This window comes from Opisthocomus hoazin, chromosome 20 (genome assembly GCF_030867145.1).
Source record: "Opisthocomus hoazin isolate bOpiHoa1 chromosome 20, bOpiHoa1.hap1, whole genome shotgun sequence".
NCBI lineage: Eukaryota > Metazoa > Chordata > Aves > Opisthocomiformes > Opisthocomidae > Opisthocomus > Opisthocomus hoazin.
In genome coordinates, this window is record NC_134433.1 from 10,106,989 (window position 1) to 10,133,549 (window position 26,561).

The 26,561-nt window shown below is 54.0% G+C and overlaps 2 protein-coding genes across 6 annotated transcripts in view; both read right to left on the minus strand.

Annotated features, from left to right (window-relative positions):
- POR (cytochrome p450 oxidoreductase) overlaps positions 1-16,121 on the minus strand; it is a 31,935-nt gene extending 15,814 nt beyond the window's left edge. The window contains exons 1-3 of one of the 5 annotated variants that reach the window (XM_075440492.1): positions 16,029-16,121; positions 13,843-13,976; positions 3,529-3,721 (exon numbers count right to left, since the gene is read on the minus strand). In XM_075440492.1, the coding sequence (XP_075296607.1) occupies positions 3,529-3,707 (179 nt within the window). In that variant the 5' untranslated portion in view covers positions 3,708-3,721; positions 13,843-13,976; positions 16,029-16,121. Of the gene's footprint in view, positions 1-3,528; positions 3,722-8,738; positions 8,878-13,842; positions 14,012-16,028 lie in introns of those variants that run through there. The other 4 variants (XM_075440493.1, XM_075440495.1, XM_075440494.1 and 1 more) reach the window with 4 other exon arrangements.
- Positions 16,122-18,361: 2,240 nt separating this feature from the next.
- Positions 18,362-26,525, minus strand: RHBDD2 (rhomboid domain containing 2). The gene is given in 5 exon segments (XM_075440390.1): positions 18,362-22,127; positions 24,256-24,406; positions 24,747-25,148; positions 26,287-26,515; positions 26,517-26,525. Coding segments are annotated over 5 exon segments (1,224 nt in total). The 3' UTR covers positions 18,362-21,694.
- Between the last annotated feature and the right edge of the window lie 36 nt (positions 26,526-26,561).

A 26,561-nucleotide genomic window follows, 5' to 3' on the forward strand; every position in this document is an offset into this window, starting at 1 on the left:
GTGGTTTCAATTAAATCTGAAAATGGCCAAAATGCAAGCAATCCTCAGCCGGCGGTATCCCGGCCTGCCCCACGCGTGCGCGCGTTACACAACAGATGTACAGGACGTCTTGTCTGCAGCAAAGCCTCAGCATACGCTGGACCCTGCCCTTCTCTGGAGGCTTCGGCCAGGAGAACAGCTCCGCTTGGCCGCAAGGGCGAGGGATCAGCAAGCACCCAAGCAGTAGCTGAACCCAGAGATCCATCGTCAGGGCAAGATCATGACTGTTCTCAGGCCATGCGGAGTAAACCCAGCCCAGGTGACATCCAGAACGGGGTATTCTGACCGCGCATCTGTTCTTCCACAATAAGGAGCAGCTGCAGCAGTGACATTTCCTTTGGAGACCCCCCTGAGCTGACGTGGCTCGATCGATGCGTGCTGCTCAGCGGCGGCTCCCAAAATCCCCAGGAGGGCACCAAGGTGCCGGACCCCGTGTTCAGGTCAGAGACTCTTCTGGCACTCTCCCACGTTGCAAGCAAAGCCGTTAAAGCAGCAGCCATCATGATGTGCCTGAAGTGCTGATCAGCACTGTGTCCTCCAGTGTTCTGAAGCTGAATTAGGAGCCAAAGGGACAGAAATGGTAGCCCAGTATCACCAGATAAAGTAGTTCAGGACAGTCTGGTGAGTTGAGGCAGAGCTGCAGAAAACATGCTGAAGAAAAGCAACACCTCTGAAGGTCAAGGCTCTCCACTTCAGCTGGAGACAGCCCCGCCAAGGGCACTGTCCCTTCACAGCTTTCTTGCCTGCAGACAGGCCAGCCCCTGCCTGCCCACACACCAGTTCGCTCTCTAGCCAGGCATGGGCAGCGGCTGACAGTACGACCCTGCATCTCGCCGATTTGCTTCTTCACCTGAAAGGAAACTCCACCCCAGACTCCAGGACGACGCGAGGGAAGGAAATCCAAGGCTTGTTTTCCCCACTCATTTCCCTCCCGGCTCCAAGTGTCCCATACAATAACAGTGCAAAAGCTGCAGGAAGCTGCTGCCTGTGCCGGAGGACAGACATGCCACCAGCCACAGCCTTGGCTCACAGGTCTGCACTGCCCTTGGCCCAGCCTGCTGCAAGGAGCCCAGCAGAGCTGCAGCAGGCACTGGCAAGGTCAGGCTTAACGCACAGGGAAAAACTACTTCAACACCTCCTCTTGCTCCTCACCTGCCTGGCTGTCACTTTTCCAAAATGCAATTGTATCAGGCAAGGTCTGGAGCAACCTCGCCTCTCCCCCTGGTTATCGGTGATGGGACTGCTGCTCTTGCGCAGCTCTCGCACGGAGCAGTTGCACAGTGCTCCCTGCCAGCCCTCTCCCACGCAGATGGAGAAGACAGCACAGACCCCACAGGGGAAACGTAGGCAAAATGCCCGTCAGTCAGCTGAAAGCCAAAAGCCCCAGCCAGCCTCGGATGGAAGCCCACGTGCTGAGATCCTGCCACAGGACACGGTGGTAACGCACACCCGGGGTGGTCGGCAAGCCCCTCGGCAGCGTGACTTCTCTGCAAGGTCACGACAGGCTCTGGAGGAGCTGCACGTGGTGGGTGGAAACAGTCACAAGAACGGTGAGCACGGGAGCTCTCGGCGGCAATCGGCACCACGTGGGGATCTAATTCCAGACTGATGGGGCCATTTCTCCAGCCAGCTCAGCTCTCATCACAACGCAGCCGTTCTCCTTACAATCTCCAGAGGCAACTGCACGCACTGATACTCAGCCCTCTCTTGCAGGCACAAGAGGGAAAGTATGTAACCGATCCAACAGAACAAATTCCCCAGGCAAGGCCAAGCAGGCACAGATAGTCAGGCTGCCACCAGCCTCGCACATCTGTACAAGGTGCCCCAGCCAGGGACGTTTCTTCCTTTTACACCTCCCCAGACAGAAAGTGCACTTTCCACCCTCCTGCAACACCAGGGCACGCAGCCTGCCGGAGGGCTGGCTCCGAGCTGCATGCTGCTCTGCCCATTACTCGCAACAGACCTGGCATCCCAGGCTTGCCTTCAAGCAGAGGGCTCTGCCACCAGCGGGTCGTGATCTGAGCAAATGGGAAACAGTGAGACCAAACCTGCTCCTTTTAAATTATGACCGGATTACAACACAAACACTGGATGACGAGCCCTGAAAACTGAAAGCAGCATAACCCTCTAAGGCAGACATACAGGTCTCAGAAAATGGACCCACAACCGCTCGCTGTGTTTGATGTAGCTTTTCCAGCATAGGGTAACAGGAGCATCAATCCTCTGCTGAAATGCCTTGGCTTATCCCCAAACCTCCTCATCCGAGCAGCCTATGGACAGGTCCTGCCACAGCTTCTTTGCCCATCAGGCCATATCACTTCAAAATGAAGGACCGAGAAGTATTTCTTGTCAGAGCAACACTCGCTAAGTGCCACGGGGAAAAACCCACTTCAGGCAGGAGGCCTCGCTGGTGCAACTGTGCGTGTTAAATCTTGAACCTACTGCAAGCAGCCAGCCATCGCCTTCCCCTCCGCGTGGCATGGCCTCACAACCAACCGCTCCGAGCAGGGGAGGCTACAGTGATCTGCAGCCGGCATTACAAACCCAGAGGATTCACCTTTGGTGTGTGGTTACCTTCTGCAAAGGCCTAATACTGGAAAGCGCAGAGCCGGGCGAAGGCTGAGGCTGGCTTTCTCTCTGGGGCAAACTACACCCACGCAGGGAACAGATACCGGGAGACTGAAGGTAAAGGTATTGCACAACGCCAGCTCCTACTGTCTCTGCGGCAGTGGGTTTCAAACCTCTTTACTGCTCTTAGCAATGCTCCAGGAGGAAACAGAATGAATGACCTAAAAAGCCCGGCAGAACACTGGTGTTAAGCTTGGTATGCAACTGATACAAGGAGCTGAATGCACCCAGATCTCCACCAACGCGGCTGGCTCCTGGCCCTAAGCCCTCTGCAGAGGACGAGGTGGAACAAGGACCTCTCCCTCTCCAAATCCAGTCTCCTGCTGCTCCTGTAACCTGGCATCAAAGCCAAGAAAGTTTCACAAGAGCTGCCAAGCAGCTCATGCCCAGGAACTATCTCCCAGCTCCCCATGACTATTTCTTCTTTACATAGCTAAAAGTAGATAAGATTTCTGACAGCAAACCTGCTTAAGAGCAAGCCCACCTTTCTGCAGATTTCTCTAAATATGACTTTTATCAGAAAAAACAGAGAATAGCCAAAGCAATCCTTGTTTTGAAGTACAGCCAGGGGCTTTTCTGCCTTGCCTTTTCTTGGCTGGCTTGGGCAAGGCAAATTACTGATGTGGGCCACACGGTGGGGTAAGGCAGAGCTGCAGCCTGGCTCTTCCACAGAGATTTCTCCATTGCGAGGTGAACAGCTCAAAAGAAACGCGAGGGGAGAGAAATGTGATTTGGGACTAAGTCCCCTCACCTAGGGACCTCCCAGAATCCAGCTGAGCTTCCCACACAGCCCCCAAGGACCCACCATAAGCAAGACGGAAAGCCACACTCACCCCACGCTGCCTGAGATTTGTTACTTACACTGATTGCATTTTGGGGATGTCTGGGACTTCCTCCTTTTTCTTGCGGAAGAAGAACCAGTAAGTGAAAAGCCCGATGATGAGTGATATGAGAAACACATCCGTCATGCTGAAGAGAGAGTCTTGCTGTCCAGTGTTGTCGGGAGGGGAGATGTTTGGTTCCATGCCAGCATCCCCCATGACGGTCAGAGGCACTGTAAACAAGGAAAACACATGAACACCAACAGTCACACAGTGCTACAGAAGACCAGAAGAGCATTAAGGGCCTTTCAGCGCGTGCTTCTCCACTATACTCTTAGTCCCAGGAGCACAAGGCAGCCTAACAACTCTTTGGAGACAGGCTTTGCACCACAATACCACGAGATCTTTTTGCATCCCAAGGTATCTCACTGTCCCACCAAGATTTTCCCTTCCCGTTGCAGCCATGCTCATCCATCAGCAGTGATTTCTGCTCTCCCTCTACCACCACCATCAGAGCAGCCCCACATTCCAGCCAAGGAGCCCAACCTGGCTCCTACTAATGCCCCAGCAAAACTCAGCGGGGACTCATGGCCAGACTTTACTAAAGCCCTTACCACGGAGCCCACGTGGTGTTAGTGGGGGAAGACCCCACTCTTCCAGTCACCCCACAGTTCTGGGGCTTTCTCCCTCCTTTCCACAAGGTGATACCCTGGACCTACTGCTGTGGTTATACACCGTGGAGCAGGACTACGGCATGGTACTTCTGTGAGCATCCCCACATTAGGTTGTTACAACACAAGTGATGAATACTTCTGATTTACTATCCACCTCCACGTGCAGATTGGATTTACTATCCAACTCTTTTTTGGGCTTCTGGCTTACCAGTCCACTCCACTGTCTTCCCCAGTTTAACTTCCACCTCCTTCAATTGGTCCTTTCAGCTTACCCACGCAGAGTTCAAGTGACTTGTGACTTCCCCATGGCCTTACCCAGAGCCCGCGTTAGCACAAGGACTAGCAACCGGCCCTCCAGCCCCCGACTAGCCCTGTGGCCCCTGTCCTTCCCCGGGGAGCCACCCATCGCTCGCTCCCTCCCTCCCACTGCTCTGCCAAAGCTCTGCACTCCTCTGACCCTAGTCCAGATCGCAAGATTATTTTCCGAACGCACAAGGACACACTCTGTCCAAGCAAACAGATAATTAACTCAAAACTTGATTTGTAAGGGCAAAGTGACTCTTCTTGTACTTGGGCATCCTGCCAACCCAGGAGACCATGGACATTTGAACTTGCACACAGAAAAGTGACTCAGAGCTGTGGGGTGCCATGGGAGAGGAAGGATATGTCCCGTGGCTGACCTGCAAGGTGAGAGTTAACCTGTTCATCACACCCATGCCTGCTGGAGAAAAGCTCCCAGACAGCTGAAGGAGAATCAGCAAACTCCAAGTTGTGCCTGGGCTGAGAAATAAAACTGACTGAAATTAAAGCTATGCTAATACATTCAGGAGCTGTGAAGAAAAGGGAAGGCGATGCTTACGGAGCACTAACAAGGGAGACCGGGTAAGGTTTTCAGCAAATAAGAACCCTTTGCTGTTACCCCACCAAGGAAAAGTCCTGCTCTGGAGAACATGAAGTATTCTGCCAGAGGCCACCAGCTATAAAAGTCAGCCCTGCGGAGTGCAGAGAGAAGTCCACGGCCACCTGGCAGCAATCATGGGTGAGCTCCTGGGGTATTATTGCAGCCCGACCAGCTCTCAGCCCGATGAGAAGTTCAATTCAGTGGAGAACTTGGGAAGTGACTGTACTACAAAGGGCACTAAAACACCACTGCAAAGCTTCCCTTTAGGTTCCCAGAGATGATGCTGAGCACGGGGATGGAAGAAAAATGTGAGTGATGCAGCTGCACACAAGCAAATTGCCCATTCCCCTCCATCGGGCAGGTCACCTTGTCCTGCCTCCCTCGCAGACAGGCTCTCCATCGCTGGATCTCAGAGCCAAGCAAGAGCTGGGTGTTATTTCTGTACCACTGTAGACTAAACTGTTAAGTTAAAGCCTCCACAACGGGAGCTTGGTTGCCAACAAAGCACAGTTCCCAGGAGGGTCCCTCTCCTCCTCCGTGCTGGGTTCCAGTAAATCAGTGAGGAGCAGGTCTGGCAACTGACACCAACAGAATGCACTGGTGGGGGGAAAAAACATTGCCAGTTTATTGCCTTCACAAGTCCTCTCCCATGACACATAAGGCAACGACAAACCTCTGCTCAGAGGAAGCCATCAAAAAAAACCAAGGCTGACGGAGACCACGCAAAGCTGGTTTTGGGCAGGAGCTGCACTTCCGAGCACCAGATCCAGCAGTCGCAGCAGCCAAGCCTAGGAAAGCCTCCTGGCACAGAGCACCGCAGCATCCCTTGTAACAAACTGCACGCGGAGGAGAGCTCCAAGCTCGACAGGTCTCGGGTGAGTGGGAGGCAGCCCGGGGTGGAACGCATGCAGGCTGCACACGCCTGGCCCCACAACAATCCCCCTCCCACCTCCGAAAGCTCAGATGTGGATATTTGCCAGCTGCCCTTAGACAGGGTGAGAGAACAAGCTCCTGGGCTAACGAGCAAGGTGAGGACTACCAGCAGCAATTCATTGCCATGCCCAAAGCAGCAGAGCTTCTGGCCTCCCGGAGCACAGGGGACAAGCAGCGGTGGTCTGCTCTCCCAAGCAGCGATGCCTTGGCAAGAGGCACCCTCGGGAAGGAAGCTCCCAGGAACGCAGCGTGGACAGACGTGGGGGAGGAAGCTGTACTATCTCCTGGCCTTCACCACGCTGCAGCTCTCCAGCGCTTCAAAGGGGAACCCTCCAGCTGCAGCAGCAGCCGGACCACCCGCTCACTCCCCACACCCACAGCCAGAGGGAAGAGCACCATTTCTGGAAGCTTACGGGTCTGGCGCGTGGGCCAGGGTCTTGGTTTGGTCTCCTCTCTTCATTCACAAGTCTCCATAGCATAAAGTTTGTATACTGACCACTAACCCTGGAAGGAAACACTGTTGCTCTCTAGTGATGGAACCAAAGGCACAAGAACGGCTTTAGTTTTGATGATGGGCTCCATCCGGTCCTGGACATGTAGTTATTCGAGTCCTGTATCTTAGCGACAGGTTTTTCTGTTTGCTCCCCACCCTCAGGAAAAGGTTTGCTTAGATGTACCAAGAGAAAGGCAAAGGATGTGGAATTAGACCTCATTTTTTTTTAAAGGGTTGTCATAACACAGGAACTACTACTTTAACTCGTTTCACCTAGCACAGAGGATTATTGCTCGATTTATCTCAGTCTTACCTAGTTGACTGTAACAACTATTTTCCAGAAGTTCACAGCAATTCAAATACATGTTCTTTTCTAACTTCCAGTGAAAAGAAACCTGACTTTAACTATCCTGGAAAACCTGCAGCCTCTGGAAGGACCCTGATAGAATCAGATCAGCTTTTTAAAGGGGAAAATAAATTTATGATGCAGAAGTAAAAGTTCTCCTCACATCCATTCCACAGGTAATTATTTTATCCCCAATGTTTATTATATCTTCAATCAAGAGAAGACAGACTTCCATTTCCTCTTTTTTGTTCCTGGATCCTTGTTTATGCACACAGTATCTGGCGTAAAGCAATCTGTCTCAGCCGAGATGTGAGGCATCTACATCACCCAGGAAAGTCACAACATTTGAAAGACTGCACTCAAGCAACGCCGTATTTCAGAACAGCTTTTCAGCCTCTGAATACAGCTTCTAAACCTGGGAATTTGTTTGATACACGGCAGCTTGCAACCATTCAAGTCACCAGGGACCCTCTCAGCGCATCTCCAGGCTGCCAAACAGATGCACTTCCTTCTCATATTAAAAACCATATTCCTACTTCTCATGCACATCTCAAGCAAAGGACTGGAAGCAGTGAGTGCCAGGCATCCTCAAATTCCCCACAATTTCCACGTGGACTAAAGGCGCCATCACATCACAGCACCAAAAATACTAAAATATAAATGCAAACAGTATTACAACAAACAAGACGGGATGGGGAGTGCCCTAGAAGCCGAGTGGTCAGCAACCTGAAGAGATCTATCCTTCCCCCTCTCTTGCACGCAGCCGACGGCAGCATTAGGAGATGGCGCAGCAGATGCCCCCAAAAGCATGCTGGAACCCTCAACTCCGACTGGCAGGCACAGCAACACAGTGATGAGACGTGCCTGGGAGGTCTCCCTTTCTGCCAAATCCAAAGATGTTTCTGCGAGCCACACTGTAGCATCTTCCAGCGACCAAAAAGCCTTGTCTCTGAAGCCAAGCTGGTGATTTGGGCAGCAAGTTGGCTCTTTGAGTTGAAAGAGCCCTTTATTTATACAATGCTTGGGATGAGTTTCAAGTATCCTGGGACAATTTGGCTTCCCGGTCCCAGATCAGGACTGCGGCCTGCAACTCTTGCTCCAAAAATGAGCGACCAAGCCCTGTGCCACCATAAGCACGCAGTGACCTGCAGCATCAGCTCTGCTCACACGACAGGGAAAGGAGAAGGAAGACTGCTGACCAGGCACAGCCCCGGGCTGCCCATTGCTCCCAGCTCCCACAACCCCATCCCCAGGCTCCCGCTGATCGCAGCCCGTAGCACCAAGCAGCCCCCAAGTTCAGCTCAACACGGCAGAGAGGGCTCCCCACGATCCCCACACACCCATGTGCTGACGGGCACGAGTCCCGCTGTGCCCTACGGACTCTGCCTGCCCGGGCACGGCGCAGCACAGAGGCTGCACCCCACCTCCCATGCCCTGAGCTTACCCAAACAGCCAGTTTTCCCAAAGGGAACCAAGCGGCGGCAGCGTCCTTTGGACACATACAGATTAACACAGGAGCTGCAGCCAGAAGCTCTATTTTGCAACACGTGCACGCAAAAATCTGTGACGACTGAGTCAAAGGAGGAATCAAGCGACAAACTCACGCAATGCCATCAGTCACCATCTGCCCAACCCTCGCACCGGTGCCACGCACCACAGGGAGCTCAGCAGGGCACAGGCAGCCAAGGCTTCCCCAGCACACACAAGGTCCAGGCCGTCTCTGCTAAATGCTGGCAGGGACAGCAGGTAGGGACAGCAGGTAGCCGGTGTGAAGTCAAACCATGGTGCAGGAACCTGCTCACCGCACACCTCGCAGCAACACCGTCACACTGCCAACACAAGCACCAGAGTGCCCAGTTCCTCCACGCTAGCTGCCCCATTCATATCCAGCAAGGACACTTACCAAAGGACTGCTTTCTGGTTTCTTGTAAACAGGAATCCATGCAAGTCACCACCACACGCTCGGAAGCCGCTGGTTGTTTCACACTGGCTTTCTCCAGTTCAGACTCCCAGTACAAGCCCCGCACAGCCGCACCAGGGAAGGGGACAAAGGGGCACTGCTGGCAGCGCTGACTTGGCAAAGCCCTCTTCTTCCTCTCTGCAGCCACATGATGATGACCCTCGTGTCAGTGACTCAGCACATGCATTGCATTTGTGAACAGAGCGGAAACATAGCTGTCACAATTTCTACTGCTGGAAGCTCTGCGCGGCTGGGGATGCCAGTATTACCACGAGATCTGCCAGAACCATCTTTCTGATCGAGAAGGACCAACCTGAACTCCCTAGGTGCAGGTGGGTGTCCATGACCAGACTCCCCACCACGTGCCTGGCCTGCCTCAGGGATCACCTGCTCCCTCATGCTGACCATCCTTGCACAGGACCATGGCACAACACAGATCAGGGACACAGACAGCCTTGAGAAGCAGCCTTAAAAAAAAAAAACAACACAGCTTTAAATCAGTGTTGTTTCCATTGGCATCATGGCACAGCCCCAAAAGACAGCTTCAGGGCAGAGGGGAGACAGCGTGGAAACAAGCAGCCAAAGCACACGGAAACTCCTTCTCTTTGCACAGCACTGACCTGCAGCCCGAGTTTAGAAACAATGGCAAAATAAGTAGAAACTAACTTTAAAACCAACTAAAGCACCTGGGAGATAAAAAAAAGAAAACCACTCGGCAGCCCTCTCCCAGGTCCCTGCTCGCACGGCATCTGCAGAGCTCGTCGAGAGCTCGCACAGAGGCAGCACCGAAAGGAAGCCGCGCCGAGCCCCCATCGCTCCACACAGCGGTGGCAGTGGAGGAGAAGGAAGAGGCTTGCTTACAAACAGGAATGCAGTCTTGTGACCTTGTGACCGGCAAAGGGTTTTCTTCTTTCACCCAGTAAAGATACGAGACAGGCAGGTTACTGATGTGTGTCAGTAAGAGGAGCCCCACAGGCATGAGCCCACGAGGGGGGAGGAAGGCCAGGAGCAGCAGACAGAGCGCAGGGCTGTGGTGGAGATGGCATTTCTACCCAGACTCTCCCGAATCCCACTGCAGTGAAGACTTTCCTGCGCTGCTAGTGTGTGGTATTAGGCCAGGAGACCCTTGGGGCAAAACCAGACCTCATTCCTCTTCAGGTATGAATGCAACAGATCAGAGTAAGAAATTCTGTTTACATCAGCCTGTGCCAGTCACTGGCCTTGGCAAGTCTCAGATTAGCTCTTTTTCCCTTCCTTTTTAGTAAAAGGAGACTTGGCAAGCAAAGCAGTCCTTTCCAAAACAAAAGCAGGCCACTGAAGCTGGTGCTCAGATCCAGGTTATTGAACATTGCCTCCAACAGCCCTGGATTAGCCCTTTCCCCGTAGCTCTGCCGCGCAGAGATCGCGTTTCCCCTCAGTCAGAGGCCTTTGGTCTGGGCAGACGAGCGGCCGCGCTGGGTCTGGTCCGCACAGGCTCCCTGCTCCGGGTGGGCTCACCCTACAGCCCAGTCCCTGGGCTCCTGGAGGCTGCACTGGGGAGAGCAGGCATGGAGGGAAACCTCCCAGCTTCCTCGCCCCATCAGCCTCAGCTCGAGCACCCGTCTCGGTGCTGGCTGCGAAACACAGCAGCCAAAGCCGTGCTTTCCTCATCACGGCGATAACGAGCGGTGGTCCAGGGCTGACTTCCACCAGCTCCTCGACAATGAGGTTTGGCTTCACTACACATGAAGCCTCACTACACCTAGTACTCCTGTATCACTTTCTTCCCACATATTTCAAAAAAATCCCAGCACATCGTACAACTTCCCGTTAACCACCGTCAGCTCAGTGAAGAAGGGTGGAAAGCAGCAGTCTCTTTTCCACACAGTACTGGGAAAGTGACTCTCCATGGGCCTCTCGGCACTTCCAGCAACTCAGAACCCCCAGTCAAAACTGAGGACTTGGCTGCAGCAGCACCTCGAGCAGGGGTTAAGAAACACACACCCAGCTCAAAGCTGCTTTTTCGGTGAACTAGAACAAATCACTCTCACTGCGCAAGGTCTCTTCTAGCCGGACCTTGACACACCGGCTCAGACAACTGCAGAACTTCTATTTTAGGCATGAGACAGATGTGGAGAGTGCATCCGTCAGTCTGGAGCTTGAAATACTGCATATTTGAGCTTTCACTGTCAAGCTTGGATTTTTTTCTGGCCAATAGTTCTTTCTCAAGGACAGCAGAGCAGCTGTAAAAGCAAGGAGGAGAACAAGAAGAGGAATGGTTTTACTGAAGCAGAAAGCAACTCTACCCTACGGGTATACCAAGGTGGGGTTATGCAGGAAGCCCAGTGCACTGAACCAAAGGACTTACAGCATTATCCAACACAAAAATGAATTCAAACTTGCCAAGGTGCCTGAAAGGAAAGCAACCCAGAATTACTGAATTTGCACACTTCCTTTCACGAGACAAAAACCTATATCTCAACCTTTCAACAAGGATGTGGGGCATCTCACCAGCTTAGGCACCTGAACACCTTCCTTCACGCTGACTAACAAGAGCCAGCGCAGAAAAACAAGTGTTGAGGATTACAGGATAAACAAAGCCCGAGAACAGCAGGTAAACTGAACCCCTTGCTAAGACTGTTCCCCAGCCTCCCTTCCCAGGGAGGGACAAAATCAGTGCATCACGCTTCAGGCATCATTTGGAAGTGGAATAGGGGTCTCAACACTGCTGATATTCAGGAGTTGGGAAGACTGCAGGAGTTTTAGACCACCCTTATGCCAGCTACCGTGGGCACTGCTCTGTCAAACCAATCACTCAGAGGGCTATGCTGCAAAGTCTCCAGAGCAACCCATGCAGGCATGTATTTTGCATGGCTGAGGTCCTGCTGAAGGAGTTTTTCTAAGATCAAGAGGGTAATGTGGTATTTTTTTCCAGCTGCCTCTTCCACAAGCATTGTATCCAATGCTGCCACAGTTGGAAGTTCAGGGAAAACCATTCTTCTCCAAACTGGCCATTTGCTTACCCCTGCCTGCATTTGCTGAGGGTTTGTTTTAGTAGCTGTGATTTTGCCAGCAGCCACGACGGGGAGGGAGCACTATGGACGGGGCTGACAGCCACAGACTTTGACCTCTTCCACCGGGAAGAGCTTGGACAGCAAAACCCTCCTCCAATGCTGTTCTCCTTTGGGAGGTTTTCTTTGAAACTAACAGCTGGAAGGGCATCAGAGGCACACGGTTAAATAGACCACGCAAAGGTTTAAGAACTGTAAAGACCTCTGACTGGAACAGTATGTTTTGGGGATTTATTTACTCAAAGAAAACCAAGCACTGTTTGTATGGAACTGGGACATTTTGTATTTATAAGGTAGCTCTCCTCTGAGGACGCGAGAGCTTTTCAGACATTACGTGCCTGTCTCCTACGTCGCTGTAAGGGAAGGGGCTGTTAGTGCACAATCCTTACACCACGTGGTAACTCCGCCAGAGAGCTGCCCTCCTGGCCCCAGACCCCAGCTTCACATCTGGCCGCCCTATTAGCAGCACATGAACCTCCCTGCCCGCTGTGGGTAAGGCGATTGGAGCTGGATTTCACCTTTACCAACACTTGTGAAATGCAGGCAACAGCCCAGTCCCCTGCAACCACACGCACCAGCAGACCCCAGAACATCAATCCCGTACCCAGAGCAGATATCCCTGTGCCGAGAAGGGACACGAGGCCACAGGACAACAGGCAAGCCAGGCAGGGAATTAAGTGGGGTCACAGGCTGAAAGGCTGATCCTCAGTTGCCAAAACCGCAGCTCTCCAACTCCAGACTCCCACCCCAGCACAGTCAACATAAACAGAAGATACTTGACAGGATTTTTCTTTCCCTTCGTAACGCGAGCTGCTCCTCTTACCTCCAGCAGTTATGCATACAGCCGTTACACAACCAGGGCTTGCACAATCCTTGCAGGCATTTTATCAGCTTGCTCCTCCAAAGCTTGGAGCTAGCTGAAACCGAGAGATGCTAGCAACGATCCATGAAAGCAAGTCAACAGATGGATTTCACAAGCAACCACACAGCAAGATCCAGGATACTTAACAGCGCTGCAAAGACAGACCTACCAACTCCCTAAGCTGGTTACCAAACCTTCCCGGCAGATTTGCACACGCGCTGCCAGAGCCAGGTTTTCCAAGGAGAAAAATCCAACCCCATCTTTAACTCCGAACCTCCCCAGCTCCTACTCCATACAGCGCGAACAGAAAGGAAAATTAGTCAGTAATTCTACTGTATTCCTTGCAAAGGAATAACTAGATGCCCCAAAGTGGCTGATAACTAAGCAAGAATACTACAAGAATCTGTCATCATAGGTCAAAATCAGTCACTCTTCGGACTTGTGGCCCCAGAGAAGCCACGGGAGATACAAGCGCTCCGCTTCCAGTCGCTCTTCCTGCATTCTGTGAGCCATCAGCAGCACACCATTGATTTGAATGTTTACTTGGCGAGAAGCAGCAAGAGATTACGAGCAGTCTGTAATTATTTGTTCTGATATATGAAATTTCAAACTCTATAAAACACCAACTTTGGCAGGGGTGCACCTGTCACTGCAGGGCTCGTGACTCACCCTCGACAATAGTGTGTATAAAGTGATCTCACCGCTCAGATCAAATGATCACGTTGGGAAAGCAACTTATGCAAGTTCTATGAATTGTGTTTTTAGAGGCAGGAGAAAGCCCACGTCAGGAAACAGAACAAAGTTCAGTGTGAGCAGAGGTAACTGCCAGGTGGGGTTCTTTTATACCAGAGGAAAGGGATGGGGAGGAGATGGCAGGAGCAGAGACCTGAGCAGGGAAGCCTCTTCCCTGCTCCCTCAGGAATGAGCAAACACTATCTTGGCTGCGCTGCAACAGCCAAAGGAGAAAGTAAAGATCAAATGAGATTTCAGTCCACGTGCCACTTTTTCTGCGGGTGAACTGGGTAAAGAAATCATCGCTCCCAGCTCCCGGCCCGTCAGGCCTCGCTGCCAGCCGACCTCCCCAAACCCAACCGCGCCCACAGATGTGACAACCTGCTCAAAAGGAAGAGGTTACCTCGCACCAACGGCTCTGCAAGCAAGCGTTGACGGGGCCTGTGAACTCCAACACGAAGGGCAGCAAGCAGCAGCGGGGAAAGCCTCCCTCAAGACAAGACAGGAGTTTTGGTCGTTTGGCCCTGTCAAGCTCCTCTGGAAGAAACAAAATAAAAGTTGCAGAAGGCACTTACTTGCTCAACCCTGGCTACCCAGAAGGTGCCACCCAAAAGATTACTGACTGAACAGGAGTCAACTGCAAAGCGATAAAAAGCGAGAGGTTTTACTCTGTCACAACTAGAGCAGGACTAATTAACAGAGGATTAAGTCAGCTTTGGGACACTACCTCCTCCTTCCTTTCCACTCTCCACCTTAGTCTCCAAGGCTTCTACACTAGAAGACTAAAACAAAGTGCTCAGTCACGTCAGGTTTTTTTCTCCTGTAGCACCAGTGTCCTCCCTGCTTATTCCCTGCTTTACAGGAAAACGTTTTGCAAATATTGTTCTGCTGCACCGTCACATCCACCTGCAACACAGAGGACTCTCCAAAACCTGACACTCTGTGCCGTGCACACCCTGTCTCGGTGCAATCAACCAGCACACGATGTACCTGAAGGAAAACCGGGAGCTGCACTGGGACAACGGCAGGTTCTCCAGGAGGGGCCCGGCTCTCCAGCCCTTCCCCAACAAAACACCGGTTTCCTCACCTGCAGCAGGTTCACCTGCAAGTTTGCTTTGCATGCACACAACAGCTTACCAGGATTTCTCAGAGAACTACAGAAATACTGAAAGAAAGCACATTCCCATCTATCTACCCACAGGATGTGTGCATCAGTGCACCCCCTTAGCACAGCTCTGCTGGCTAACAAGAAGAACAAGAAGAAGAAGAAATTAAATCCCGCAGCTCCTCACTACGGTCCACACGAAGCCCTGTGGAAGGAAAGGAGGTCCCCACCAACGCTGTTTCACTTTCAGAATTTTGAAATGGAGACTTGATCCTTCCTTGTACTTTTCTGGCTTCTCAACTGGATGTATGTTTCTGCTTTTTAAACAGAGCTGTAAAAGTGCAAACCCACTTCAGTTTTCCAGATTCCCTCAGATTCGGCAGAGAACCTCCGTGACCCTTCTCCTCTACACGCATTCAACCAAGCACTACTGGTTCTTCTCACGCCCTGAAAGCTAACCCAGACTAACCCCTGGTCCAAACGCTGGCAGACCACTGCGTGCTCCGAGCTGCACCAGCTGTGCTCACTCCTGCAAATAAGATGACTTCCTAAGAATCAGTTCCACGTTGGTGACTAAGTCCTAACCCCACGATCCAGGCGTCTTTGCTCCCTCCAGCTTTAATATTTCCAGACAGGGGGGTTTCCACTATTTCCTTTCACAAGCACACTCCCTAAGGGGATAACTTCACCCTCCAAAGCAATTCCATCAGGAAAAGACAGGGATAAACAGCCTTCCGACACCACGGAAGTTTACAAACAGAAGCAGGCAGAACGACAGCAAGCCAGCACAGGTGTCAGGCACCGGGAACAACTTCCTGCAGAGAAGGGCCAGAAGCAGCAGTTCACTGCAGGCTTTGAACCAGCAACGGGCCAGGATGGGGCAAGCACCAGCAGCCCATCAGCGCCCCGTGGGAGCGGACACGGCCCCGGAGCACCCCGCTCCCAGGCTGCCGGGCCAGGGCCCCCCAGGAGGCTCGGCAGGGAGCAGCCGGCGGGGCTGGCAGGACCCGAGCGTGGGGACCCTCCCCGGGGTGCTGGGGGACCCCTGCCCCACACACTGCCCCCACGGAGCCCGGCACAATGGGGCACCCCCATCCCCAAATAACTGGGGGACCACCCACACCTGCCGCCCCATGCTGGGGTCCCTGGTCATCCCAGTCCCTCCCAGTAACGGGGGTCCCTGGTCATCCCAGTCCCTCCCAGTAACGGGGGTCCCTGGTCATCCCAGTCCCTCCCAACAACGGGGGTCCCTGGGCATCCCAGTCGCTCCCAGTAATAATGCACCCTGGTCACCCCAGTCCCCCCCCCGAGGGGATGCCGGCCCGGCCCTCCCCTCCCCTCCCCACCACTGAGGTCCCAGCTGTCCGAGCCCGGCCCACCTCAGCCACGGGGGATCCCCGAGCCCGACCCCCCTCTGCCCCACGGGACCGTCCCCGGGCCCGGCTCCCCCGGCAGCCAGCGGCCCGTCCCCCCGCGGCACCCACCGACCCGGCCCGGCCCGTCCGACGCTGGCGGCGGCCCCCAGCCCCAGCCCCGGCGCGGCCGGCACGTACGGCGGACCGCACCACTCGGGCACAGGGGCGGGGGGGAAGACTCGCTCCGCCCCCGCCGCCCGCCAATGGGCTATGAGCGCGCCCGCCGGAGGAGATCCCCCCTCTGCGCAGGCGCCCTTGGTACGGCCCCAGCGAGCCCGGCGTGGGGTGGGGGGGTCTTAAAGGGGACAGGGAGCAGTGAGGAGGGTGCTGGGTCGGGATAAGGGGCGGGGCGCTGGGGTCAAAGGTCAAGGTGGGCTGGGGGTGCAGGAGTCGGGCCAAGGTCTGCGGTCAGGGTGCGAAGCTGCCGGACCGAGACCCGCGGAGCCCGGAGCCGTGGGGACCCCGCAGCCCCCCGGGTCCGGCTGCCCAGAGTGGGGCCGGGGGACCCCATGGCGGAGGCTGGCAGCCCGCGGCAGGGTCCCCGCCCGCCCTCCGTGGGAAGCGCGGGGCTGCTTCCGGGCCGCCGCACGCCATTTAACGGCAAACCAGACGATGCGGGTGTTTTTCATCACATTTTCGATTGTTTCTGGTAACGCTCCCCCGCCGCCACCCGCCAGCTCCGGGAATGGCCCCGCACCAGAAGTTTCGCCACCCCGACCCCCAGACCCCAGCTCCCGCGGAGGGGCCGGTGCTCTGCTCCCTCCTTTGGTCCCGAAGCTGGGTCACGACTGCGTCGAGCCCAGCCCGGCCGACCCCACCGAGCAGCCCCGCGGCCAGGCCCCCGACCCCGGCGTCACACGTGGGGCCACCCCAGGGCTGGTTCCCCTCCCTCGGCTGGGGGTCAGGGTCCCGCTGCTATCGCTGCGCTAACGCTGCCTTCAGAGTCAATAAAACCGGCGGGGAAGGTGCAAAGTCTGTGTGGGCCCGGCCGGCAGGCACGCGAGGGGTCAGGAGGGGTGCGAGAAGCGGGCACCAACCGGGCAGCGATGGCGGGGCTGCAGGGACACCCCCTGTGCACGATGGCATCTGAGCCGAGGGCTCGGGGTGTGGGGCCACCCAGACACCCCTGCTGCCCACGGCAGCTCCGGGACCGACCCTGCGGAAGCTCCCCGGGGTGACTCGGGTCTGTGACCGCCCGCCGCGTAGTGAACGGCTGCAGGTTAGAGATGGCAGCGGCCGGGACACTGCTGCACCCACCCGCGGGGACGGCAGGACGCAGCCGGCCCGTGGTTTGGGGTCACCAGGCCCACAGGGTGCCCGGAGCGGGGACAGGCATCGCGGCACAGCCCATCCCGTCTCCGGCAGGGAAGGGGCTGGGCTCTCATCACACCCAGCGCGAGCCCCCCGGGGATGGGGAAGCAGAGCCCAGCCAGCCGCAGGGACCCGTTTGGCCGGTGATTTGCCTCCACACGCCATTTGTCCCCCCGGCCGCAGGGCGTGTGTGAGCTCACGCCTCTCTGGCTCTCCTCCATCCCCAGCACAGGCTGCGGCTGAGCTCTTGGCTGCGGAGCCTCCGCGGTGCCGGCAAACGAGCCAGGTCCCAGCGGGACAGCCACGGCGGCGGCGTTCGGCTGTGCCACGGCCCTGACCCCCGACACAGGATAACCATCTGCACACCTCTGCTTTGTCCCCAGCGAATGAGTGACAGGAAAGCAAAGAAACGCAGACTCGCTTTTCTTTCGACATCGGCATCTCCTGCCAGGCGTCCCCACGCTGCAGGACCCCCTTGCTCCCAGCCAGGGTGGTGACGTCGCTCAGAGCCGGTTCTGCTTTCCTCACGTACCCCTGACTCCTTTCCTCTTGCACCACGGTGGGTGCAGAAGAGCAGACCAGGATGGAGCTGGGCTCTCCCAGAGCATCCTTCCCGCGGCAGGACCACTGCCCCGAGCGCAGGGGAACGGCAGGCTCAGCTCCCCGCACTTGTGCCCAGACTCCTGCCCCTCTGCAGTGAGCCCCTGAGGACACGGGGCAACCCACAGGGCTCTCTGGCCTCGCTATGCACCCTGCTTCCGGGGCAGATGCAATCCTGACATTGAAAGAAGTACCAGTTCTACTGGGAATGTACCAGCAGCACAAAACAACAAACCTTCAGGGATAGCACGTTCCCCAGGGGCAGCCATTGCAGGCTGAACTGGGGGTTTATCGATTTTTTTTTTATCTTTTTTCTTTTTTTTTTTTTTTTCTTTTTCTTTCTCCCTTCCTCCCCTCTGCTTTAGGAACTTTAATTCTCTGTCTCCCCTCCAAGGAAATGTCCTGGTATTGCAACACGCCATCAGTAACGTTGCTGTGAGCTTACTTATGCAAACACCAAAGCCAAACAAGCTGATGATTTTTACCTCCCTTGCTTACAAATTTAATTCCTCCTTTCAGCTCTCAGACACGTTTGCAGATGTCTCATCTCGTCCCCCTCCCGCTCTCCCAGCAATTTCCCTTCCCTGGGCAAGGAGTTCTGAGTCTGCCAGCAGCCCTGGGGACCTGGGACTTGCTTGGACTCCACTGCTGGAGAAGCAGCAGGTGCTCGACTGATTTATACAACAGCATTTCACTGTGAAACGGCTGCCCTCAGGAAAGGCAGGGAACAGACTGCACTAGGAAAAAAATAAATCTTTGCAAACATCCGTCTGAAGGCCACTGAACACAGGTACAACACATCGCAAGCAACAGGCAGGCGCCGTGGCAGCCGTGCAGCTGGACTCGGAACAGCCCTGGGGACACGGTGGAAGCTGGAGAGATCAGATCTGCCAAGGTCACCAAGAAGCTCACAAAAGTGCAGGGAGCAGAAGGAAAAAAAACCCAAACTGTATTTTTGTGCCCGTCCTGCCATCATGCCCCATCCCCAGGGCTCACCTGGAAGGCTGCGGCAGTTGCCTTGTCCCAGCACGGAAAGGTTAGTGGCTGGGACCTGCTCCCCCGCTCACGGGCCTGTCCCCCCACCCCGGGGCCCAGGAGCCCACCTTACCTCCTGGAAGGAGGTTTGCTCTCTGTTCCCCACACCAGCCAGGCTCGGGGCCGTTCTCGCTGCCAGCAGTGATGCTACGGTGACTCTTGCATGCCAGGGCTTCCTCTGCCGCTGTAAAGTCACGAAACTGCTCCCTGGAAGCGTGCCATCCCTTTGACAGCTCTGCAGGGAGAGTCAATCTCTGACCAGATCAACTGATAAGAGTCAGAAAGGAAAACTAACCAGTTTCCAGGCCCACAAGCGTTTTCCACTGTGCAGTACAGCTCATCCCCAGCAAGCATCCTTCATCACCAGTCTGACACGCAGCCAGGACCCCGCAGCCTGCCCTGCAGCACCCACCGCACCCAGCCCACTGCCTGGAGGGGCACGCTCCGGCTCCCCGCTCGAAAGCAAACCCACAGACGTAGCAGTTGGTCTTTCAGATTGTGTTTCCAGCTTACAGTTTGGATGTATACAACATTTGCGATTGCTACCAGTCCTCACCACCCTTCTGCACATTTCTGGAAAAAACAGTAATAAAATTCCTAGGCCTACAGACAAGGATCTCACAATGAGGAAAATCAGTGCACTAATGAGAGTGGAGTATCAACATTTCAATGTTATCTCAAGCATTTCTTTCCTGGTATTAAAAACACACTTTTAAATTCCAAACAAGAACCTTTTCCTGTTCTTGCTCCACTCTAAACACGTAACAATGCAATTGCTGTCAGCAGGAAAAACAGGACCATGAAGCCAAGTCCATTTGTGATCCCACAGAGGAGTGAAACACCCAGGGGTGAGATGGAGCTGGCCACCAACTCCAGGCTGGTTCCCAAACTGCTGCATCCTCCTGCAGAAAGCTCCTGCCCACGGGCGCCCACCTTTGTGAGCAGAGCTCCTCACTGATGTGCATCTGAGGTCTAGGTCCTCAGCGCTTGCTTTGGTCTCCCCCCAAAGCAAACCCCCGCGAGGCCACGCATCACTGCGGCAGTCATCCCAGAAGGGCTGCTGGGGAAGTAAGCGGCCGTACGGCAACACTGGGCTTCTTCAGATGCTGAAGAGGAGAAAAAAGAAAGAGGCACACACGTGCTTTGGAGCAGGCAGCTGCCAGTGCTGCCTATAACTCCAGCTGACCGACAGCATGGCAGGACCCCGAGGCTGTCGTGGTCTCTGCAGGACAGGTTAGGCACTGCAGGAACATCTCCAAGAGCAGTAATGGCACTTTGTGCTTCATGTAGCATGTCCTTTTTTTCGGAGAACAACAAAAGTCTAAGCAAAGAGTCATAGAATCATAAGGGTTGGAAGGGACCTTAAAGATCGTCTGGTTCCAACCCCCCTGCCATGAGCAGGGACATCTTCCACCAGCCCAGGTTGCTCAGAGCTCCATCCAATCTGGCCTTGAGCACTGCCAGGGAGGGGACATCCACAGCTTCTCTGGGCAACCTGGGCCAGGGCCTCACCACCCTCATGGTGAAGAATTTCTTCCTAATATCTAATCTAAATCTGCCCTCTTTTAGTTTACAGCTGTTCCCCCTTGTCCTATCACTACACACCCTTGTGAAAAGTCCCTCTCCATCCTTCCTGTCGGCCCCTTCAGGTACTGGAAGGCTGCTACAAGGTCACCCCGGAGCCTTCTCTTCTCCAGGCTGCACAGCCCCAACTCCCTCAGCCTGTCCTTGTAGGAGAGGTGCTCCAGCCCTCTGATCATCTTCGTGGTCCCTACTAGTCAAGCGTAGTAGCTGAGATCCTGGCTGATTTACAGACACAGAGACAGCAGATTCCTCCTGGGCATGCCACAGTAAAGCAGCTACACAGCTGGAAATAAAACTCCAGTCCCACCAACTCGACCAGACTCCTTCGTTACTGCCACAGGCACCAGCTCCTTGGATTTCTATACATTTTCTCCACAAACACCCAAAATCCCTTATTGAAGAGTCTTCCATTTCTTTGCATGCATCCGAGGTTGCCTCATCGACAAACGCTGGCAACACAGGCTGAGCTAGTGCAGTGCTATCAGAAACTGAAGGCAACATGTCGACACATGCACAGACTGCAGCTAAAAAGGACCTTCAGCATTTTAGAGCTGTGTTTTGAGGGGCACAAGAGGGTGTTCTGTATTCTGCCCTCTTGCTCCAGCCCTGGTTTAACAAGCCCGCTTCAAGGAACACTCTTGGCAGACAAGTCACTAGTAGAACAGACATCTGTCCTCCTCCACTCATACATTGAGTTATAAACGAAGGCTTCCATGATTTCAACCTCTTTTGGGTCCTAGCTACATGACAACATCCTATCTTGTTTACAGATAAGAGCCTCAGTGTAGATGGGACATGTTGTTATTGCTGCAGCCAGGTTAAACCTCAGATTAGTCCAATGTTTTGACAGTTCGGTTCCCAGCCTGAGGATGGGGAGCTGATGCATGGGAACTCTAGTGGCAGTGCGGAAAAGGCAGCTGCTAAACAGAGCAACGAAAAAAGACTCCGAAAGGATGAAAAGTGCACAGAGGTGATACAGTCCCCATCCCCCAGCAATATCAAAAAGTAAAAAAAAAATATATATATATAAAGGAAATATAATTAAAATAGCCTGTGCCAGGCAGCAGGGGAATGTCCTACACTGGAGCTACCAACCCATTCCACTACTCACCCCAGATACAGCAAAGATGCCAGCAATGCACTGCTGTGTGAGCATCACGCAATGGTCCTGTCACAGTATGAGAGTCCTGCTGCTTTCTGGAGGATCAGTACACCTGGACTCTGGAAAATTCAGCTGAAACAGGAGCCACTGTGGCTTCTGGATACCCTGGTGCTGGCTGAACCCCAGCCAGGGGCCCCACACCTACAGATGTCTGTGGGTCAGTCGGGCACACGCGCTGCAGGGGGGAGAGCTTGCCGAGCTGGCAGCACTGTCCAGACGAGGCTCCAGCATGGGCCTGCACGTGAAACTCTCCGAAGGCACCTCTGGCTTGGCAGGGGGAAGAAGGGAGGCTGTGTCCTGCAGCATGGCCGTGCTGAGATCCCTCGTGTCCCTGAGCATGGCCACATCCCAGAGCACAGCTGTGTTGAAACCCTTGGCACTGAGCACTGGGGTGTTGCATCTGGAAAGCAGGAAGAGCCGGAGGCGAAGAGCAGTAGTAGCTTTGGGTCGGGTAGGTGCCTGGTGCAGGGTTAGTCCTGGGCAGGAAGAAAACAGAAGGTTACACTGTGTTCAGAACTGGCATTGCCTAATTAGCCGTGAAGTGCCCTGGGGGCAGATTTTGTCCTGACCAGTGCTCAGAAAGGTCACTGCAATCCATCAGAGAGATTCACTACAACAAACGCAGCTCTTCTTACAAGCAGCACTTGAGTAAAAACAGGTTTACTGACCTCCCAGGACAGATGTTCCCAGTCCCAACTCACACCAATTCCACACCCACTGAATGAGCATAGTTCTTGGCCCCGAGTCTCTTTGTGCAAAGAATACACAAGCCAAACTGCAATGTGCTTTAAGATTTCTGTATGCATCCTCCCTGCCTTCCACCGAACAACACATCTGCTAAGTTATTAATCAGGAGAAGTCACAGCTGCCAAGTGTTATTTATCAAGAAGCCGTAAAGGCCTTTGGTGCAAGTAAGAGCCCAGGGTACAGAGCGAAAAGGAGAGTTACAAGTAAAATTAATCATTCAGAAGCAAGGTCTAGAAACAGCCTTTGCCAACAGAAGGCATGACTCATCCTGCCAAAACGTATGAAGAGAGAGGCAATCTGCCTAGAAGCCAAAGCCTCTGGGACTTCAGGAGTACTGCTCAGCCCACGCACAACACGAAGATGAGTGATGAGAATCAAGATGATATTCATGAAGACCATGTCTGCCAGATTCCCAGCAAGAATAAGAGACTGGCTCATGATGGGGTGTTCGGGCTTGGATTTTTTTTTTTTTTTAATTTGAGGTGTGGGTTTGATTTTGGGTTTTGGTTTTTTTTGTATTTGTGGACACAAACATGACGTTAAAGCCTGGATGTCCTAGAAATGTCTCCTATCTGGTGGCAAGCTGATGCCTGAAGTCCTCAGAAAATTTTGAAAAAAAACAAACCCCAAACCATCAAGAGCTCTTACCTGGGAATAAGAATCAAAATAGCAAAAATTCAGCCCCAGAAGCACATGTAGAACTTGTGTCTAAGACACAGACATGCAAATTTAGCTGCAGAAATGGAAACATCCTAGAAACACCTTCCCACGCCCTGCTTGATCGTCAAATGTTTTTATAAATACCTTTGAGCCAGAACAGTCTATTTACGTCATCTCACCTAAAGAAAGCAGGTTCAGACACAGAGCTGAGACGCTGAGCACAACAGTTATTAGCAGAAGCATTAGACTGATGCTGACACAGGCTCAGCACGCAGTGAGATGGTCCCTCCTCCCAAAAGCTGCACTTGCATAGAAGAGAGAGTAAAAACACAAATGCTGCTGGATCTGCCTGGCCTCTCCTGCAAGCACTCACACGTTTGAGTGCCCTGATGGATCCGGGGTACGCTCCTGCCGCAGGAATTCCTGCTGGGAATGCTTCCACTTCAGAGGACATTTTACAGTGAGCTAGTGGCTTAAACAATACATAGAATTTAACCCGTCATAGAAAACCATCCTTCCTCTGGGAAACTGAAATGACATCTTAGAACAGGGGAAAAAATTTACCTAGATTTCCAAGCTTTTTAGAATACAGTAAATTCTCATGGCTTGTAATGGACACAAAATTGAAACCATTCCTGAATGTCAGCCACAGGCCCCAAGGCTTCTTTTTAGTAAAGCAATCTTGCCTTGACACTGAAAACAGACATTGAGAGGTCTACGCTCAACTTCGTAAGCAACCTCTTTAAATTGCGATGCTTCGCTCCTACATAGATTTTGGACGTGACTTCACAGCATTCCTGGGAGGAAAGGTGGGGCAAAGAAAGATAAAGATCACGCCCCAGGTAGCAATGCAGCCAGGAACAAATGCCAGAAGTCCTAATATTAGGGCAGAACTACATGACTTAGCTTTCATGTCAGCCGAGCTGCAATATCTTCGCATGTGTAGACACTGCCCTTGCAGCAAATGAGAGGTCTTTCACCTCAATTTAGCTTTCACTGCAAGACCTGCTTGAGTTAATGTGTGATAACGTCTTAGTCACAGTAATGTCACTAGTGCAACATCAATGGGTCGGTATGTTCCCCTCAACATCCAGGAAACGAACATGACAAGCACAATACAGCTTTTAAAGGTGATGTAACTTAGGCCTCCAAATTCCCCTACGTCATAAGAACTTTCACAGGAACTCCTGTACTTACTTGCTGCTGTCAAAGGCTCTTCTCTCTGCTAAGGACCCTGGGATATACTTCAGCCCTGGTATCCTCTTCAGCAGACTGAAAGGGAACACTTGGTCCAGCTTAGAGCCCACCGACTCCGGAAAATCCAAGCAGAAACAGTAGCCGAGCCCATCTGAGGTCAGCAGCAGGTTAAGGAGGACTGCAGGCAAAACGCACTCATTTCGAACACAGCCACACAAAATCCCCTGCCGGCCACAAACCACCTTCCCCGGAGAATTCTCCCGGTTCTACCCCGCACCACCTTCACAGACCCTCGCCCTTCTCAGCTACGTGTTCCCCATGTGCACTGAAGCCACAGGGGAAGTAGAAGTGCGAGGTGAAAAACAAATGCAGAACTGGGTGTGACGAGGATCGGCAAAGCCAGTGAGAGCTTACGGCAGAGCAGCACGACCTCCCCCCTCATGAACCAGCGATCCCACCCTTGTTCAGGGCTTCGCACTCGGGAAGGATACAGGCTTCCCCAGCTAGGAGCCCACACAGGTTACTCAAGAGAGAAGAGTGAGGGATAAACCATGCTACACAGAGCATGAACCATGGCACCAGCACTGCTGGAACTCTAACCCCCAAAACCAGAGTCCTCTTCATCCGTGAGCGGGTGGTGGACACACCCAACATAGCAAAAGCTACTGGCATGAATCCTTTGGCCTCTTCCACCTCCGACACCCTCAAGACAACAGGCTCGAGTAAGAGGTACAAGAGGGCGGAGAGGACGGCGAATGAGAGGGTGAGGAAGCAGTGCTTCACAGTGCCAACGTTCTTCTCAAAGCTGCTGGCAAAATACCAGATGATAATGGCACCACAGGTCAAGGATATTAGGTCTTCGTAGACAAAGATGTAGGTAATTAACCTGTGAACTGAGCACCCCAGCACATTAGAAAGGCAAATGCAGCAAGGAATTTGTTTAATCCAGTACAATGACGTGCTTGAGCAGAGCGAGGATGAGCCTACAGGATTAATTAATCGCTTTCATTTCTACCCTGGTGTAGAAGAGAAGGAACTCGAGGCCTTTAAAACCAGGCGTAAATAACCAAATAGAGCTAAAACAAGCGCTATCTTTGGTATCGCAGCCATATGGACTGGCTCTTGCTGCTTCCTGGGAAGCTGCCTGGAAGAAAGCAACAGTGTCTGTAGTAAATTTCAGTCTCATTAAAAAGCAAGGGCAAGAGACATAAAAATCACTGTTATGGTAAATATGATTTTGCCTAAAATACAAACACCTCTTAAACTGCTAGAAGGCTGATTTTTCTCACAAAAGAACGCCTAGAGGTTATCAGACCTCAGAAGCACTCCCAGGCCCTCTGGTTAGCCGCTCTCCTGGGCACTCAGTGAGGACTGAGCCAAACAGGTCTCCACACCTCTCCTGTCAACCTCAGCCCCACAGCAGGAAAAATACAGGCAACGAGCTTGGCCCGGTACACCCTGACCGCCCGCCTCGAGAAGTGGGGGGACGTGGCAGAATTCACCCCCCAGCTCAGAGCACTGGACTGCTGACACAAACCACTCCATGGGGGTGAGCAGGAACACTAGAATTAAAGAGCGTGATAAAAACCATTCTGGGAATACCACAGGGACTGAGGAAATCAAACTCCCAAGCTCCTGGCAGCATACCCGGGCCAGAGGGGGGGATGGAGGGGAGCAGCCTGACACGGGGGCCGAGACGGCTGCCCCGTAGGCCGGGTGCAGGCCAGGGCGGTGCCCAGAGAGGGGGCAGGAAGGGGCGCAGCGCGGGGAAGGCCCGGCCAGCCGGGCCGCGGAGAAGGGCTGCGGGCTCGCTGAGGGACTTTGAGGAAGTGCTCAGAAACGAGGGGCTGAGGAGGGGGGAGCAAGGGGCTCAGGGCAGGGGAAGGCCCGGAGGGGAGGGAAGCAAAGGCTCAGGGGTGGAGGGGGGGGGGTGTCGGAGAAGGCCCTCGGGGGGGGGGGGGGGGGGGGGGGGGGGGGGGTCGGGAGGCGGGAGCCGAGGAGCAGCGGCCGCTCCGCCCCGGCCCCGCTCACCTTCCCCCGAGCGCAGGGCGGCGGGGTGCAGCGAGGCGGCGGAGCGGGCACCGGTCGCTCCCCGCAGCAGCCCGGGCGCGGAGACGCCGAGCGACAGCAGCAGCGTCAGGGTGGTGGCAACCGGCGGGAGGGCCCCCCCGGCCGCCATGCTGCCGCGCGCCGCTCCGCTTCCGGCCGTCGCCGGAAGGCCTGCAGCGTTGCCGTGGCAACGCGAAGCGCTGCGGCGCCCCCGTTACCATGGAGACGGGCGGGAGGCGGGGCGTTCCCCCCATCTT